A 19,400-nucleotide genomic window follows, 5' to 3' on the forward strand; every position below is an offset into this window, starting at 1 on the left:
AGGTTAGTGTGTTACCTTCAGTATGAACCAGCCTGATATGGGGGAAGGTTAGTGTGTTACCTTCAGTACGAACCAGCCTGATATGGGGGAAGGTTATGAAGGTTAGTGTGTTACCTTCAGTATGAACCAGCCTGATATGGGGGAAGGTTAGTGTGTTACCTTCAGTATGAACCAGCCTGATATGGGGGAAGGTTAGTGTGTTACCTTCAGTATGAACCAGCCTGATTTGGGGAAGGTTATGAAGGTTAGTGTGTTACCTTCAGTATGAACCAGCCTGATTTGGGGAAGGTTATGAAGGTTAGTGTGTTACCTTCAGTATGAACCAGCCTGATATGGGGGAAGGTTAGTGTGTTACCTTCAGTATGAACCAGCCTGATATGGGGGAAGGTTAGTGTGTTACCTTCAGTACGAACCAGCCTGATATGGGGAAGGTTATGAAGGTTAGTGTGTTACCTTCAGTATGAACCAGCCTGATATGGGGAAGGTTAGTGTGTTACCTTCAGTACGAACCAGCCTGATATGGGGAAGGTTATGAAGGTTAGTGTGTTACCTTCAGTACGAACCAGCCTGATATGGGGGAAGGTTAGTGTGTTACCTTCAGTACGAACCAGCCTGATATGGGGAAGGTTATGAAGGTTAGTGTGTTACCTTCAGTATGAACCAGCCTGATATGGGGAAGGTTAGTGTGTTACCTTCAGTACGAACCAGCCTGATATGGGGAAGGTTATGAAGGTTAGTGTGTTACCTTCAGTACGAACCAGCCTGATATGGGGGAAGGTTAGTGTGTTACCTTCAGTACGAACCAGCCTGATATGGGGGAAGGTTAGTGTGTTACCTTCAGTATGAACCAGCCTGATATGGGGGAAGGTTAGTGTGTTACCTTCAGTACGAACCAGCCTGATATGGGGAAGGTTAGTGTGTTACCTTCAGTATGAACCAGCCTGATATGGGGGAAGGTTAGTGTGTTACCTTCAGTATGAACCAGCCTGATATGGGGGAAGGTTAGTGTGTTACCTTCAGTACGAACCAGCCTGATATGGGGAAGGTTAGTGTGTTACCTTCAGTATGAACCAGCCTGATATGGGGAAGGTTAGTGTGTTACCTTCAGTATGAACCAGCCTGATATGGGGGAAGGTTAGTGTGTTACCTTCAGTATGAACCAGCCCGATATGGGGGAAGGTTATGAAGGTTAGTGTGTTACCTTCAGTATGAACCAGCCTGATATGGGGAAGGTTTGTGTGTTACCTTCAGTACGAACCAGCCTGATTTGGGGAAGGTTATGAAGGTTAGTGTGTTACCTTCAGTACGAACCAGCCTGATATGGGGGAAGGTTAGTGTGTTACCTTCAGTACGAACCAGCCTGATATGGGGGAAGGTTAGTGTGTTACCTTCAGTATGAACCAGCCTGATATGGGGAAGGTTAGTGTGTTACCTTCAGTACGAACCAGCCTGATATGGGGGAAGGTTATGAAGGTTAGTGTGTTACCTTCAGTATGAACCAGCCTGATATGGGGGAAGGTTAGTGTGTTACCTTCAGTATGAACCAGCCTGATATGGGGGAAGGTTAGTGTGTTACCTTCAGTATGAACCAGCCTGATTTGGGGAAGGTTATGAAGGTTAGTGTGTTACCTTCAGTATGAACCAGCCTGATTTGGGGAAGGTTATGAAGGTTAGTGTGTTACCTTCAGTATGAACCAGCCTGATATGGGGGAAGGTTAGTGTGTTACCTTCAGTATGAACCAGCCTGATATGGGGGAAGGTTAGTGTGTTACCTTCAGTACGAACCAGCCTGATATGGGGAAGGTTATGAAGGTTAGTGTGTTACCTTCAGTATGAACCAGCCTGATATGGGGAAGGTTAGTGTGTTACCTTCAGTACGAACCAGCCTGATATGGGGAAGGTTATGAAGGTTAGTGTGTTACCTTCAGTATGAACCAGCCTGATATGGGGAAGGTTAGTGTGTTACCTTCAGTACGAACCAGCCTGATATGGGGGAAGGTTATGAAGGTTAGTGTGTTACCTTCAGTACGAACCAGCCTGATATGGGGAAGGTTATGAAGGTTAGTGTGTTACCTTCAGTACGAACCAGCCTGATATGGGGAAGGTTAGTGTGTTACCTTCAGTACGAACCAGCCTGATATGGGGGAAGGTTAGTGTGTTACCTTCAGTATGAACCAGCCTGATATGGGGGAAGGTTAGTGTGTTACCTTCAGTACGAACCAGCCTGATATGGGGAAGGTTAGTGTGTTACCTTCAGTATGAACCAGCCTGATATGGGGGAAGGTTAGTGTGTTACCTTCAGTATGAACCAGCCTGATATGGGGGAAGGTTAGTGTGTTACCTTCAGTACGAACCAGCCTGATATGGGGAAGGTTAGTGTGTTATCTTCAGTATGAACCAGCCTGATATGGGGAAGGTTATGAAGGTTAGTGTGTTACCTTCAGTACGAACCAGCCTGATATGGGGGAAGGTTAGTGTGTTACCTTCAGTACGAACCAGCCTGATATGGGGGAAGGTTAGTGTGTTACCTTCAGTATGAACCAGCCTGATATGGGGAAGGTTATGAAGGTTAGTGTGTTACCTTCAGTATGAACCAGCCTGATATGGGGGAAGGTTAGTGTGTTACCTTCAGTATGAACCAGCCTGATATGGGGGAAGGTTATGAAGGTTAGTGTGTTACCTTCAGTATGAACCAGCCTGATATGGGGAAGGTTTGTGTGTTACCTTCAGTACGAACCAGCCTGATTTGGGGAAGGTTATGAAGGTTAGTGTGTTACCTTCAGTACGAACCAGCCTGATATGGGGAAGGTTAGTGTGTTACCTTCAGTACGAACCAGCCTGATATGGGGGAAGGTTAGTGTGTTACCTTCAGTATGAACCAGCCTGATATGGGGGAAGGTTAGTGTGTTACCTTCAGTACGAACCAGCCTGATATGGGGGAAGGTTATGAAGGTTAGTGTGTTACCTTCAGTATGAACCAGCCTGATATGGGGGAAGGTTAGTGTGTTACCTTCAGTATGAACCAGCCTGATATGGGGGAAGGTTAGTGTGTTACCTTCAGTATGAACCAGCCTGATTTGGGGAAGGTTATGAAGGTTAGTGTGTTACCTTCAGTATGAACCAGCCTGATTTGGGGAAGGTTATGAAGGTTAGTGTGTTACCTTCAGTATGAACCAGCCTGATATGGGGGAAGGTTAGTGTGTTACCTTCAGTATGAACCAGCCTGATATGGGGGAAGGTTAGTGTGTTACCTTCAGTATGAACCAGCCTGATATGGGGGAAGGTTAGTGTGTTACCTTCAGTACGAACCAGCCTGATATGGGGGAAGGTTAGTGTGTTACCTTCAGTATGAACCAGCCTGATATGGGGGAAGGTTAGTGTGTTACCTTCAGTACGAACCAGCCTGATATGGGGAAGGTTAGTGTGTTACCTTCAGTACGAACCAGCCTGATATGGGGAAGGTTATGAAGGTTAGTGTGTTACCTTCAGTATGAACCAGCCTGATATGGGGAAGGTTATGAAGGTTAGTGTGTTACCTTCAGTACGAACCAGCCTGATATGGGGGAAGGTTAGTGTGTTACCTTCAGTACGAACCAGTCTGATATGGGGGAAGGTTAGTGTGTTACCTTCAGTATGAACCAGCCTGATATGGGGGAAGGTTAGTGTGTTACCTTCAGTACGAACCAGCCTGATATGGGGGAAGGTTAGTGTGTTACCTTCAGTACGAACCAGCCTGATATGGGGGAAGGTTAGTGTGTTACCTTCAGTATGAACCAGCCTGATTTGGGGAAGGTTATGAAGGTTAGTGTGTTACCTTCAGTATGAACCAGCCTGATTTGGGGAAGGTTATGAAGGTTAGTGTGTTACCTTCAGTATGAACCAGCCTGATATGGGGGAAGGTTAGTGTGTTACCTTCAGTATGAACCAGCCTGATATGGGGGAAGGTTAGTGTGTTACCTTCAGTACGAACCAGCCTGATATGGGGAAGGTTATGAAGGTTAGTGTGTTACCTTCAGTATGAACCAGCCTGATATGGGGAAGATTAGTGTGTTACCTTCAGTACGAACCAGCCTGATATGGGGAAGGTTATGAAGGTTAGTGTGTTACCTTCAGTATGAACCAGCCTGATATGGGGAAGGTTAGTGTGTTACCTTCAGTACGAACCAGCCTGATATGGGGGAAGGTTATGAAGGTTAGTGTGTTACCTTCAGTACGAACCAGCCTGATATGGGGAAGGTTATGAAGGTTAGTGTGTTACCTTCAGTACGAACCAGCCTGATATGGGGGAAGGTTAGTGTGTTACCTTCAGTACGAACCAGCCTGATATGGGGGAAGGTTAGTGTGTTACCTTCAGTATGAACCAGCCTGATATGGGGGAAGGTTAGTGTGTTACCTTCAGTACGAACCAGCCTGATATGGGGAAGGTTAGTGTGTTACCTTCAGTATGATCCAGCCTGATATGGGGGAAGGTTAGTGTGTTACCTTCAGTATGAACCAGCCTGATATGGGGGAAGGTTAGTGTGTTACCTTCAGTACGAACCAGCCTGATATGGGGAAGGTTAGTGTGTTACCTTCAGTATGAACCAGCCTGATATGGGGAAGGTTAGTGTGTTACCTTCAGTATGAACCAGCCTGATATGGGGGAAGGTTAGTGTGTTACCTTCAGTATGAACCAGCCTGATATGGGGGAAGGTTATGAAGGTTAGTGTGTTACCTTCAGTATGAACCAGCCTGATATGGGGAAGGTTTGTGTGTTACCTTCAGTACGAACCAGCCTGATTTGGGGAAGGTTATGAAGGTTAGTGTGTTACCTTCAGTACGAACCAGCCTGATATGGGGGAAGGTTAGTGTGTTACCTTCAGTACGAACCAGCCTGATATGGGGGAAGGTTAGTGTGTTACCTTCAGTATGAACCAGCCTGATATGGGGGAAGGTTAGTGTGTTACCTTCAGTACGAACCAGCCTGATATGGGGGAAGGTTATGAAGGTTAGTGTGTTACCTTCAGTATGAACCAGCCTGATATGGGGGAAGGTTAGTGTGTTACCTTCAGTATGAACCAGCCTGATATGGGGGAAGGTTAGTGTGTTACCTTCAGTATGAACCAGCCTGATTTGGGGAAGGTTATGAAGGTTAGTGTGTTACCTTCAGTATGAACCAGCCTGATATGGGGGAAGGTTAGTGTGTTACCTTCAGTACGAACCAGCCTGATATGGGGGAAGGTTATGAAGGTTAGTGTGTTACCTTCAGTATGAACCAGCCTGATATGGGGGAAGGTTAGTGTGTTACCTTCAGTATGAACCAGCCTGATATGGGGGAAGGTTAGTGTGTTACCTTCAGTATGAACCAGCCTGATTTGGGGAAGGTTATGAAGGTTAGTGTGTTACCTTCAGTATGAACCAGCCTGATTTGGGGAAGGTTATGAAGGTTAGTGTGTTACCTTCAGTATGAACCAGCCTGATATGGGGGAAGGTTAGTGTGTTACCTTCAGTATGAACCAGCCTGATATGGGGGAAGGTTAGTGTGTTACCTTCAGTATGAACCAGCCTGATATGGGGGAAGGTTAGTGTGTTACCTTCAGTACGAACCAGCCTGATATGGGGGAAGGTTAGTGTGTTACCTTCAGTATGAACCAGCCTGATATGGGGGAAGGTTAGTGTGTTACCTTCAGTACGAACCAGCCTGATATGGGGAAGGTTAGTGTGTTACCTTCAGTACGAACCAGCCTGATATGGGGAAGGTTATGAAGGTTAGTGTGTTACCTTCAGTATGAACCAGCCTGATATGGGGAAGGTTATGAAGGTTAGTGTGTTACCTTCAGTATGAACCAGCCTGATATGGGGAAGGTTAGTGTGTTACCTTCAGTATGAACCAGCCTGATATGGGGAAGGTTAGTGTGTTACCTTCAGTATGAACCAGCCTGATATGGGGAAGGTTATGAAGGTTAGTGTGTTACCTTCAGTACGAACCAGCCTGATATGGGGAAGGTTATGAAGGTTAGTGTGTTACCTTCAGTACGAACCAGCCTGATATGGGGGGAAGGTTAGTGTGTTACCTTCAGTACGAACCAGCCTGATATGGGGGAAGGTTAGTGTGTTACCTTCAGTATGAACCAGCCTGATATGGGGGAAGGTTAGTGTGTTACCTTCAGTACGAACCAGCCTGATATGGGGGAAGGTTAGTGTGTTACCTTCAGTACGAACCAGCCTGATATGGGGGAAGGTTAGTGTGTTACCTTCAGTATGAACCAGCCTGATATGGGGAAGGTTAGTGTGTTACCTTCAGTATGAACCAGCCTGATATGGGGAAGGTTAGTGTGTTACCTTCAGTATGAACCAGCCTGATATGGGGGAAGGTTAGTGTGTTACCTTCAGTACGAACCAGCCTGATATGGGGGAAGGTTATGAAGGTTAGTGTGTTACCTTCAGTATGAACCAGCCTGATATGGGGGAAGGTTAGTGTGTTACCTTCAGTACGAACCAGCCTGATATGGGGAAGGTTATGAAGGTTAGTGTGTTACCTTCAGTATGAACCAGCCTGATATGGGGAAGATTAGTGTGTTACCTTCAGTACGAACCAGCCTGATATGGGGAAGGTTATGAAGGTTAGTGTGTTACCTTCAGTATGAACCAGCCTGATATGGGGAAGGTTAGTGTGTTACCTTCAGTACGAACCAGCCTGATATGGGGGAAGGTTATGAAGGTTAGTGTGTTACCTTCAGTACGAACCAGCCTGATATGGGGAAGGTTATGAAGGTTAGTGTGTTACCTTCAGTACGAACCAGCCTGATATGGGGGAAGGTTAGTGTGTTACCTTCAGTACGAACCAGCCTGATATGGGGAAGGTTAGTGTGTTACCTTCAGTATGAACCAGCCTGATATGGGGAAGGTTAGTGTGTTACCTTCAGTACGAACCAGCCTGATATGGGGAAGGTTAGTGTGTTACCTTCAGTATGAACCAGCCTGATATGGGGGAAGGTTAGTGTGTTACCTTCAGTATGAACCAGCCTGATATGGGGGAAGGTTAGTGTGTTACCTTCAGTACGAACCAGCCTGATATGGGGAAGGTTAGTGTGTTACCTTCAGTATGAACCAGCCTGATATGGGGAAGGTTAGTGTGTTACCTTCAGTATGAACCAGCCTGATATGGGGGAAGGTTAGTGTGTTACCTTCAGTATGAACCAGCCTGATATGGGGGAAGGTTATGAAGGTTAGTGTGTTACCTTCAGTATGAACCAGCCTGATATGGGGAAGGTTTGTGTGTTACCTTCAGTACGAACCAGCCTGATTTGGGGAAGGTTATGAAGGTTAGTGTGTTACCTTCAGTACGAACCAGCCTGATATGGGGGAAGGTTAGTGTGTTACCTTCAGTACGAACCAGCCTGATATGGGGGAAGGTTAGTGTGTTACCTTCAGTATGAACCAGCCTGATATGGGGGAAGGTTAGTGTGTTACCTTCGAGTACGAACCAGCCTGATATGGGGGAAGGTTATGAAGGTTAGTGTGTTACCTTCAGTATGAACCAGCCTGATATGGGGGAAGGTTAGTGTGTTACCTTCAGTATGAACCAGCCTGATATGGGGGAAGGTTAGTGTGTTACCTTCAGTATGAACCAGCCTGATTTGGGGAAGGTTATGAAGGTTAGTGTGTTACCTTCAGTATGAACCAGCCTGATTTGGGGAAGGTTATGAAGGTTAGTGTGTTACCTTCAGTATGAACCAGCCTGATATGGGGGGAAGGTTAGTGTGTTACCTTCAGTATGAACCAGCCTGATATGGGGGAAGGTTAGTGTGTTACCTTCAGTACGAACCAGCCTGATATGGGGAAGGTTATGAAGGTTAGTGTGTTACCTTCAGTATGAACCAGCCTGATATGGGGAAGGTTAGTGTGTTACCTTCAGTACGAACCAGCCTGATATGGGGAAGGTTATGAAGGTTAGTGTGTTACCTTCAGTATGAACCAGCCTGATATGGGGAAGGTTAGTGTGTTACCTTCAGTACGAACCAGCCTGATATGGGGGAAGGTTATGAAGGTTAGTGTGTTACCTTCAGTACGAACCAGCCTGATATGGGGAAGGTTATGAAGGTTAGTGTGTTACCTTCAGTACGAACCAGCCTGATATGGGGAAGGTTAGTGTGTTACCTTCAGTATGAACCAGCCTGATATGGGGGAAGGTTAGTGTGTTACCTTCAGTATGAACCAGCCTGATATGGGGGAAGGTTAGTGTGTTACCTTCAGTACGAACCAGCCTGATATGGGGAAGGTTAGTGTGTTACCTTCAGTATGAACCAGCCTGATATGGGGAAGGTTAGTGTGTTACCTTCAGTATGAACCAGCCTGATATGGGGAAGGTTATGAAGGTTAGTGTGTTACCTTCAGTATGAACCAGCCTGATATGGGGAAGGTTAGTGTGTTACCTTCAGTACGAACCAGCCTGATATGGGGAAGGTTAGTGTGTTACCTTCAGTATGAACCAGCCTGATATGGGGGAAGGTTAGTGTGTTACCTTCAGTATGAACCAGCCTGATATGGGGAAGGTTAGTGTGTTACCTTCAGAACGAACCAGCCTGATATGGGGGAAGGTTAGTGTGTTACCTTCAGTACGAACCAGCCTGATATGGGGGAAGGTTAGTGTGTTACCTTCAGTATGAACCAGCCTGATATGGGGAAGGTTATGAAGGTTAGTGTGTTACCTTCAGTACGAACCAGCCTGATATGGGGGAAGGTTAGTGTGTTACCTTCAGTACGAACCAGCCTGATATGGGGGAAGGTTAGTGTGTTACCTTCAGTATGAACCAGCCTGATATGGGGAAGGTTATGAAGGTTAGTGTGTTACCTTCAGTATGAACCAGCCTGATATGGGGGAAGGTTAGTGTGTTACCTTCAGTATGAACCAGCCTGATATGGGGGAAGGTTATGAAGGTTAGTGTGTTACCTTCAGTATGAACCAGCCTGATATGGGGAAGGTTTGTGTGTTACCTTCAGTACGAACCAGCCTGATTTGGGGAAGGTTATGAAGGTTAGTGTGTTACCTTCAGTACGAACCAGCCTGATATGGGGGAAGGTTAGTGTGTTACCTTCAGTACGAACCAGCCTGATATGGGGAAGGTTAGTGTGTTACCTTCAGTATGAACCAGCCTGATATGGGGGAAGGTTAGTGTGTTACCTTCAGTACGAACCAGCCTGATATGGGGGAAGGTTATGAAGGTTAGTGTGTTACCTTCAGTATGAACCAGCCTGATATGGGGGGAAGGTTAGTGTGTTACCTTCAGTATGAACCAGCCTGATATGGGGGAAGGTTAGTGTGTTACCTTCAGTATGAACCAGCCTGATTTGGGGAAGGTTATGAAGGTTAGTGTGTTACCTTCAGTATGAACCAGCCTGATTTGGGGAAGGTTATGAAGGTTAGTGTGTTACCTTCAGTATGAACCAGCCTGATATGGGGGAAGGTTAGTGTGTTACCTTCAGTATGAACCAGCCTGATATGGGGGAAGGTTAGTGTGTTACCTTCAGTATGAACCAGCCTGATATGGGGGAAGGTTAGTGTGTTACCTTCAGTACGAACCAGCCTGATATGGGGGAAGGTTAGTGTGTTACCTTCAGTATGAACCAGCCTGATATGGGGGAAGGTTAGTGTGTTACCTTCAGTACGAACCAGCCTGATATGGGGAAGGTTAGTGTGTTACCTTCAGTACGAACCAGCCTGATATGGGGAAGGTTATGAAGGTTAGTGTGTTACCTTCAGTATGAACCAGCCTGATATGGGGAAGGTTATGAAGGTTAGTGTGTTACCTTCAGTATGAACCAGCCTGATTTGGGGAAGGTTATGAAGGTTAGTGTGTTACCTTCAGTATGAACCAGCCTGATATGGGGAAGGTTAGTGTGTTACCTTCAGTATGAACCAGCCTGATATGGGGAAGGTTAGTGTGTTACCTTCAGTATGAACCAGCCTGATATGGGGAAGGTTATGAAGGTTAGTGTGTTACCTTCAGTACGAACCAGCCTGATATGGGGAAGGTTATGAAGGTTAGTGTGTTACCTTCAGTACGAACCAGCCTGATATGGGGGAAGGTTAGTGTGTTACCTTCAGTACGAACCAGCCTGATATGGGGGAAGGTTAGTGTGTTACCTTCAGTATGAACCAGCCTGATATGGGGGAAGGTTAGTGTGTTACCTTCAGTACGAACCAGCCTGATATGGGGGAAGGTTAGTGTGTTACCTTCAGTACGAACCAGCCTGATATGGGGGAAGGTTAGTGTGTTACCTTCAGTATGAACCAGCCTGATATGGGGAAGGTTAGTGTGTTACCTTCAGTATGAACCAGCCTGATATGGGGAAGGTTAGTGTGTTACCTTCAGTATGAACCAGCCTGATATGGGGAAGGTTATGAAGGTTAGTGTGTTACCTTCAGTATGAACCAGCCTGATATGGGGAAGGTTATGAAGGTTAGTGTGTTACCTTCAGTATGAACCAGCCTGATATGGGGAAGGTTAGTGTGTTACCTTCAGTATGAACCAGCCTGATATGGGGGAAGGTTAGTGTGTTACCTTCAGTATGAACCAGCCTGATATGGGGAAGGTTATGAAGGTTAGTGTGTTACCTTCAGTACGAACCAGCCTGATATGGGGGAAGGTTATGAAGGTTAGTGTGTTACCTTCAGTACGAACCAGCCTGATATGGGGAAGGTTATGAAGGTTAGTGTGTTACCTTCAGTATGAACCAGCCTGATATGGGGAAGGTTATGAAGGTTAGTGTGTTACCTTCAGAACGAACCAGCCTGATATGGGGGAAGGTTAGTGTGTTACCTTCAGTACGAACCAGCCTGATATGGGGGAAGGTTAGTGTGTTACCTTCAGTATGAACCAGCCTGATATGGGGAAGGTTATGAAGGTTAGTGTGTTACCTTCAGTACGAACCAGCCTGATATGGGGAAGGTTATGAAGGTTAGTGTGTTACCTTCAGTACGAACCAGCCTGATATGGGGAAGGTTATGAAGGTGCAGATATACACCATGAAGCAGACGATCACATTGCAGATCCAGGACAGCCATCCCTGAGTGGAATCTGGAGAAGAGAGAAGAGGAGCTCATCAAATAAATGTGAGTTAAACACTGCATCAGTCTAGCTAATCAGAAATATAGATATAACGAGGATCAATACAATACTGTCCATGCATACCAACGTTGTATGTATCAAGCATTAATTTAGCCAATACATTTACATTTTTAGTCATTTTAGAGGACACTCTTATCCAGAGCGCCTTACAGTATTGAATGCATACATTAAATACATTTTTTTCGCCGTACTGGTCCCCCCGTGGGAATCGAACCAACAACCGTGGCGTTGCAAAACATCATGCTCTACCAACTGAGCCACACGGGACCACATAGTCCGACGTTGCATTATTTTAGCCAATACTTACCACGGTAGTCGTTGTCTCTAACATTGGGGATGTAGTCAAAGGAAAGTCCTTGTCCTGTGTGATGGTGGAATGGAGACTGGACAAAGCTTTCTGTCGCCACGAACAGCCCAGGTTTGGCAGGGACCGAGTCTCGTTGCGGTAGAGACCGATATCCACACGCTTTATTATACATTGTCCTGTCAACTTTAACGCTCAATAAACGACCTCAGTTTTTTTTTTTAAATGGTGTATTTACGGACAAAATCATGGCATTAAATATATGTTTTAACGGTCAAATTAACCCAACAACAAATAATATGTTTTATTTTGTTGGCAGCAACTGCGTTACTTCCGTGTTTAGCTGTTTGCTCGGTTGTAGATTAAAATGCAGCTTGAGGAGAGAGCTAGGAGTACACTGCCCTCTAGTGACCAGGCTGGTCTGTGTTCAGGTCTAACATTACACTCTGTACTCTGTACTCTGGTGGCTTGAGGAGAGAGCTAGGAGTACACTGTCCTCTAGTGACCAGGCTGGTCTGTGTTCAGGTCTAACATTACACTCTGTACTCTGTACTCTGGTGGCTTGAGGAGAGAGCTAGGAGTACACTGCCCTCTAGTGACCAGGCTGGTCTGTGTTCAGGTCTAACATTACACTCTGTACTCTGGTGGCTTGAGGAGAGAGCTAGGAGTACACTGTCCTCTAGTGACCAGGCTGGTCTGTGTTCAGGTCTAACATTACACTCTGTACTCTGGTGGCTTGAGGAGAGAGCTAGGAGTACACTGCCCTCTAGTGACCAGGCTGGTCTGTGTTCAGGTCTAACATTACACTCTGTACTCTGTACTCTGGTGGCTTGAGGAGAGAGCTAGGAGTACACTGCCCTCTAGTGACCAGGCTGGTCTGTGTTCAGGTCTAACATTACACTCTGTACTCTGTACTCTGGTGGCTTGAGGAGAGAGCTAGGAGTACACTGTCCTCTAGTGACCAGGCTGGTCTGTGTTCAGGTCTAACATTACACTCTGTACTCTGGTGGCTTGAGGAGAGAGCTAGGAGTACACTGTCCTCTAGTGACCAGGCTGGTCTGTGTTCAGGTCTAACATTACACTCTGTACTCTGTACTCTGGTGGCTTGAGGAGAGAGCTAGGAGTACACTGTCCTCTAGTGACCAGGCTGGTCTGTGTTCAGGTCTAACATTACACTCTGTACTCTGTACTCTGGTGGCTTGAGGAGAGAGCTAGGAGTACACTGTCCTCTAGTGACCAGGCTGGTCTGTGTTCAGGTCTAACATTACACTCTGTACTCTGGTGGCTTGAGGAGAGAGCTAGGAGTACACTGTCCTCTAGTGACCAGGCTGGTCTGTGTTCAGGTCTAACATTACACTCTGTACTCTGTACTCTGGTGGCTTGAGGAGAGAGCTAGGAGTACACTGTCCTCTAGTGACCAGGCTGGTCTGTGTTCAGGTCTAACATTACACTCTGTACTCTGGTGGCTTGAGGAGAGAGCTAGGAGTACACTGCCCTCTAGTGACCAGGCTGGTCTGTGTTCAGGTCTAACATTACACTCTGTACTCTGTACTCTGGTGGCTTGAGGAGAGAGCTAGGAGTACACTGTCCTCTAGTGGACGGCTGGTCTGTGTTCAGGTCTAACATTACACTCTGTACTCTGTACTCTGGTGGCTTGAGGAGAGAGCTAGGAGTACACTGCCCTCTAGTGACCAGGCTGGTCTGTGTTCAGGTCTAACATTACACTCTGTACTCTGTACTCTGGTGGCTTGAGGAGAGAGCTAGGAGTACACTGCCCTCTAGTGGACGGCTGGTCTGTGTTCAGGTCTAACATTACACTCTGTACTCTGTACTCTGGTGGCTTGAGGAGAGAGCTAGGAGTACACTGTCCTCTAGTGACCAGGCTGGTCTGTGTTCAGGTCTAACATTACACTCTGTACTCTGTGCTCTGGTGGCTTGAGGAGAGAGCTAGGAGTACACTGTCCTCTAGTGACCAGGCTGGTCTGTGTTCAGGTCTAACATTACACTCTGTACTCTGTACTCTGGTGGCTTGAGGAGAGAGCTAGGAGTACACTGCCCTCTAGTGGACGGCTGGTCTGTGTTCAGGTCTAACATTACACTCTGTACTCTGGTGGCTTGAGGAGAGAGCTAGGAGTACACTGCCCTCTAGTGACCAGGCTGGTCTGTGTTCAGGTCTAACATTACACTCTGTACTCTGGTGGCTTGAGGAGAGAGCTAGGAGTACACTGCCCTCTAGTGACCAGGCTGGTCTGTGTTCAGGTCTAACATTACACTCTGTACTCTGTACTCTGGTGGCTTGAGGAGAGAGCTAGGAGTACACTGCCCTCTAGTGGACGGCTGGTCTGTGTTCAGGTCTAACATTACACTCTGTACTCTGTACTCTGGTGGCTTGAGGAGAGAGCTAGGAGTACACTGTCCTCTAGTGACCAGGCTGGTCTGTGTTCAGGTCTAACATTACACTCTGTACTCTGTGCTCTGGTGGCTTGAGGAGAGAGCTAGGAGTACACTGTCCTCTAGTGACCAGGCTGGTCTGTGTTCAGGTCTAACATTACACTCTGTACTCTGTACTCTGGTGGCTTGAGGAGAGAGCTAGGAGTACACTGTCCTCTAGTGACCAGGCTGGTCTGTGTTCAGGTCTAACATTACACTCTGTACTCTGGTGGCTTGAGGAGAGAGCTAGGAGTACACTGCCCTCTAGTGACCAGGCTGGTCTGTGTTCAGGTCTAACATTACACTCTGTACTCTGGTGGCTTGAGGAGAGAGCTAGGAGTACACTGCCCTCTAGTGACCAGGCTGGTCTGTGTTCAGGTCTAACATTACACTCTGTACTCTGTACTCTGGTGGCTTGAGGAGAGAGCTAGGAGTACACTGTCCTCTAGTGACCAGGCTGGTCTGTGTTCAGGTCTAACATTACACTCTGTACTCTGTACTCTGGTGGCTTGAGGAGAGAGCTAGGAGTACACTGTCCTCTAGTGACCAGGCTGGTCTGTGTTCAGGTCTAACATTACACTCTGTACTCTGTACTCTGGTGGCTTGAGGAGAGAGCTAGGAGTACACTGCCCTCTAGTGGACGGCTGGTCTGTGTTCAGGTCTAACATTACACTCTGTACTCTGTACTCTGGTGGCTTGAGGAGAGAGCTAGGAGTACACTGTCCTCTAGTGACCAGGCTGGTCTGTGTTCAGGTCTAACATTACACTCTGTACTCTGTGTTCTGGTGGCTTGAGGAGAGAGCTAGGAGTACACTGCCCTCTAGTGACCAGGCTGGTCTGTGTTCAGGTCTAACATTACACTCTGTACTCTGGTGGCTTGAGGAGAGAGCTAGGAGTACACTGTCCTCTAGTGACCAGGCTGGTCTGTGTTCAGGTCTAACATTACACTCTGTACTCTGTACTCTGGTGGCTTGAGGAGAGAGCTAGGAGTACACTGTCCTCTAGTGACCAGGCTGGTCTGTGTTCAGGTCTAACATTACACTCTGTACTCTGTACTCTGGTGGCTTGAGGAGAGAGCTAGGAGTACACTGTCCTCTAGTGGACGGCTGGTCTGTGTTCAGGTCTAACATTACACTCTGTACTCTGTACTCTGGTGGCTTGAGGAGAGAGCTAGGAGTACACTGTCCTCTAGTGACCAGGCTGGTCTGTGTTCAGGTCTAACATTACACTCTGTACTCTGGTGGCTTGAGGAGAGAGCTAGGAGTACACTGCCCTCTAGTGACCAGGCTGGTCTGTGTTCAGGTCTAACATTACACTCTGTACTCTGTACTCTGGTGGCTTGAGGAGAGAGCTAGGAGTACACTGCCCTCTAGTGACCAGGCTGGTCTGTGTTCAGGTCTAACATTACACTCTGTACTCTGTACTCTGGTGGCTTGAGGAGAGAGCTAGGAGTACACTGTCCTCTAGTGACCAGGCTGGTCTGTGTTCAGGTCTAACATTACACTCTGTACTCTGGTGGCTTGAGGAGAGAGCTAGGAGTACACTGTCCTCTAGTGACCAGGCTGGTCTGTGTTCAGGTCTAACATTACACTCTGTACTCTGTACTCTGGTGGCTTGAGGAGAGAGCTAGGAGTACACTGTCCTCTAGTGACCAGGCTGGTCTGTGTTCAGGTCTAACATTACACTCTGTACTCTGTACTCTGGTGGCTTGAGGAGAGAGCTAGGAGTACACTGTCCTCTAGTGACCAGGCTGGTCTGTGTTCAGGTCTAACATTACACTCTGTACTCTGTACTCTGGTGGCTTGAGGAGAGAGCTAGGAGTACACTGTCCTCTAGTGACCAGGCTGGTCTGTGTTCAGGTCTAACATTACACTCTGTACTCTGTACTCTGGTGGCTTGAGGAGAGAGCTAGGAGTACACTGCCCTCTAGTGACCAGGCTGGTCTGTGTTCAGGTCTAACATTACACTCTGTACTCTGTACTCTGGTGGCTTGAGGAGAGAGCTAGGAGTACACTGTCCTCTAGTGACCAGGCTGGTCTGTGTTCAGGTCTAACATTACACTCTGTACTCTGTGTTCTGGTGGCTTGAGGGAGAGAGCTAGGAGTACACTGTCCTCTAGTGACCAGGCTGGTCTGTGTTCAGGTCTAACATTACACTCTGTACTCTGGTGGCTTGAGGAGAGAGCTAGGAGTACACTGCCCTCTAGTGACCAGGCTGGTCTGTGTTCAGGTCTAACATTACACTCTGTACTCTGTACTCTGGTGGCTTGAGGAGAGAGCTAGGAGTACACTGCCCTCTAGTGGACGGCTGGTCTGTGTTCAGGTCTAACATTACACTCTGTACTCTGTACTCTGGTGGCTTGAGGAGAGAGCTAGGAGTACACTGTCCTCTAGTGACCAGGCTGGTCTGTGTTCAGGTCTAACATTACACTCTGTACTCTGGTGGCTTGAGGAGAGAGCTAGGAGTACACTGTCCTCTAGTGACCAGGCTGGTCTGTGTTCAGGTCTAACATTACACTCTGTACTCTGTACTCTGGTGGCTTGAGGAGAGAGCTAGGAGTACACTGCCCTCTAGTGACCAGGCTGGTCTGTGTTCAGGTCTAACATTACACTCTGTACTCTGTACTCTGGTGGCTTGAGGAGAGAGCTAGGAGTACACTGTCCTCTAGTGACCAGGCTGGTCTGTGTTCAGGTCTAACATTACACTCTGTACTCTGTGCTCTGGTGGCTTGAGGAGAGAGCTAGGAGTACACTGTCCTCTAGTGACCAGGCTGGTCTGTGTTCAGGTCTAACATTACACTCTGTACTCTGTACTCTGGTGGCTTGAGGAGAGAGCTAGGAGTACACTGTCCTCTAGTGACCAGGCTGGTCTGTGTTCAGGTCTAACATTACACTCTGTACTCTGTACTCTGGTGGCTTGAGGAGAGAGCTAGGAGTACACTGTCCTCTAGTGGACGGCTGGTCTGTGTTCAGGTCTAACATTACACTCTGTACTCTGTACTCTGGTGGCTTGAGGAGAGAGCTAGGAGTACACTGCCCTCTAGTGACCAGGCTGGTCTGTGTTCAGGTCTAACATTACACTCTGTACTCTGTACTCTGGTGGCTTGAGGAGAGAGCTAGGAGTACACTGCCCTCTAGTGGACGGCTGGTCTGTGTTCAGGTCTAACATTACACTCTGTACTCTGGTGGCTTGAGGAGAGAGCTAGGAGTACACTGTCCTCTAGTGACCAGGCTGGTCTGTGTTCAGGTCTAACATTACACTCTGTACTCTGTACTCTGGTGGCTTGAGGAGAGAGCTAGGAGTACACTGTCCTCTAGTGACCAGGCTGGTCTGTGTTCAGGTCTAACATTACACTCTGTACTCTGTACTCTGGTGGCTTGAGGAGAGAGCTAGGAGTACACTGCCCTCTAGTGGACGGCTGGTCTGTGTTCAGGTCTAACATTACACTCTGTACTCTGTGCTCTGGTGGCTTGAGGAGAGAGCTAGGAGTACACTGTCCTCTAGTGACCAGGCTGGTCTGTGTTCAGGTCTAACATTACACTCTGTACTCTGGTGGCTTGAGGAGAGAGCTAGGAGTACACTGTCCTCTAGTGACCAGGCTGGTCTGTGTTCAGGTCTAACATTACACTCTGTACTCTGGTGGCTTGAGGAGAGAGCTAGGAGTACACTGTCCTCTAGTGACCAGGCTGGTCTGTGTTCAGGTCTAACATTACACTCTGTACTCTGTACTCTGGTGGCTTGAGGAGAGAGCTAGGAGTACACTGCCCTCTAGTGACCAGGCTGGTCTGTGTTCAGGTCTAACATTACACTCTGTACTCTGTACTCTGGTGGCTTGAGGAGAGAGCTAGGAGTACACTGCCCTCTAGTGGACGGCTGGTCTGTGTTCAGGTCTAACATTACACTCTGTACTCTGGTGGCTTGAGGAGAGAGCTAGGAGTACACTGTCCTCTAGTGACCAGGCTGGTCTGTGTTCAGGTCTAACATTACACTCTGTACTCTGGTGGCTTGAGGAGAGAGCTAGGAGTACACTGTCCTCTAGTGACCAGGCTGGTCTGTGTTCAGGTCTAACATTACACTCTGTACTCTGGTGGCTTGAGGAGAGAGCTACCAGAGACAAGATAGACCACACCCTGTCGTTTCCAACAACAAATGAGAACAAACGAGTCATAGTGGGCAGAGCCAAACACAAGCTAGCGAGATCCTATTGGCCCCGTTCTAGTAGATATCTGCATATTTCCAGTAGGGAACGCCTATTCTGTGTGCAATAACTCATTTCACCTTTGCACTCCTTCTAAACAACACAATTTAAAAAAAAAAACATGTTTTTAACAACTTTAGCAAAGGTTAAAGTCTACAAAATGTAGCCCATTCTGTTCATATCAGATTCTAGTTTTGAGAACAGAAAACTGTATTGAGATCAAATGTTTCATCGATGAGAAAATGTGCAAAATTTCGGCCAAAATCCATCTCCTTCCAGACTCTGGGCTTCACTCTCACTGCCATAATGATGGTTAGTGTAAACGCCAAGCGGATGCTTCACATTTATACAATTCGATGAAATATCTGTCTCGTAGTTCGATCTGTGGCTGAACTTTTTTTTTTTTCACTGCCTCCCACGCCATTTCTCACGCACTTTTCCTTCCATTAGAAAATGAATGAGAAGCGGGTTTTTTTTTCACCATGTCGGTACACGCTTCGCCTCTTCCTCTCTGCTGAAACTAGCGAGCGAACCAGCTTCTCTCTGTCTTACTATTACGTAACACATGTATCTGATGTTGTCTGGTCAGAGAAAGTATCACAGTATCAGGTATATGGTCAACACGGAGACAAGAGGGACGCTGGTTCACTCTCTCGGATGCTTTATATGAGATTGAGTCTTTCTCGGTCAAAATAAATGAGAAATAAATACATTATTTGGATGGGAAAGGAGGTACGGTAGGGCGGACCAGGACCCCCTAGGCCCCGTCTATAAAACCCGGCCCTGTACATGTATAGCCTGGTACATGATGAGATTATTATGGACTGTCGGGTCGCGTCAATTCGAATCTGGTATTAGAACAAAATAGTTAGCAAAGAGTAACTCGTGTTTTCTTTGTACTTTAATTAATGCAAACGCTTGAATGGTAAATATGATGTTCGTATATACGGTCTCGCTGTAACACCACCACGCAGGGCAAAACAGAGAAGAGAACGTCACATCCTTTGTTCTCCCTTATATACTCTGACAGAGATAGTTCCCGCTCACTGCTGGCCTGTCAGAGGGAGGATGAGCGTGGTTTAAACTTACTCATCCTATCGTCGGCGTGCAGGCTGGTCCCAGCCTCGTGACGCACTTCCTGTCGCCGGGTGTAGTTCTTGTCTTCAGCAGTTGACTTATCCGTAGTTTATATACTTAATATTGTAGCATAGCTTCCCCGGTATATTATATAGGTTATGCAAACAAATAGCCAGTTCAACCCTAACAGGACAAAAGTGCAAGATTCATTTTTATTTGTCTAATGGCGGCTAAGCATCGATAATCATGTCACTAGAATAAGACCCTTGATATTTATTGA

General features: G+C 47.1%; 1 protein-coding gene across 1 annotated transcript in view; it reads right to left on the reverse strand.

Annotated features, from left to right (window-relative positions):
- LOC123740013 (stomatin-like protein 1) overlaps positions 1-11,774 on the reverse strand; it is a 29,623-nt gene extending 17,849 nt beyond the window's left edge. The window contains 2 exon segments of the mRNA XM_045713945.1: positions 10,954-11,060; positions 11,419-11,774. Of these exon segments, the coding sequence (XP_045569901.1) occupies positions 10,954-11,060; positions 11,419-11,590 (279 nt within the window). The 5' untranslated portion in view covers positions 11,591-11,774.
- Between the last annotated feature and the right edge of the window lie 7,626 nt (positions 11,775-19,400).

Source organism: Salmo salar, unplaced genomic scaffold (genome assembly GCF_905237065.1).
Source record: "Salmo salar unplaced genomic scaffold, Ssal_v3.1, whole genome shotgun sequence".
In the NCBI taxonomy this organism is placed as follows: Eukaryota; Metazoa; Chordata; class Actinopteri; order Salmoniformes; family Salmonidae; genus Salmo; species Salmo salar.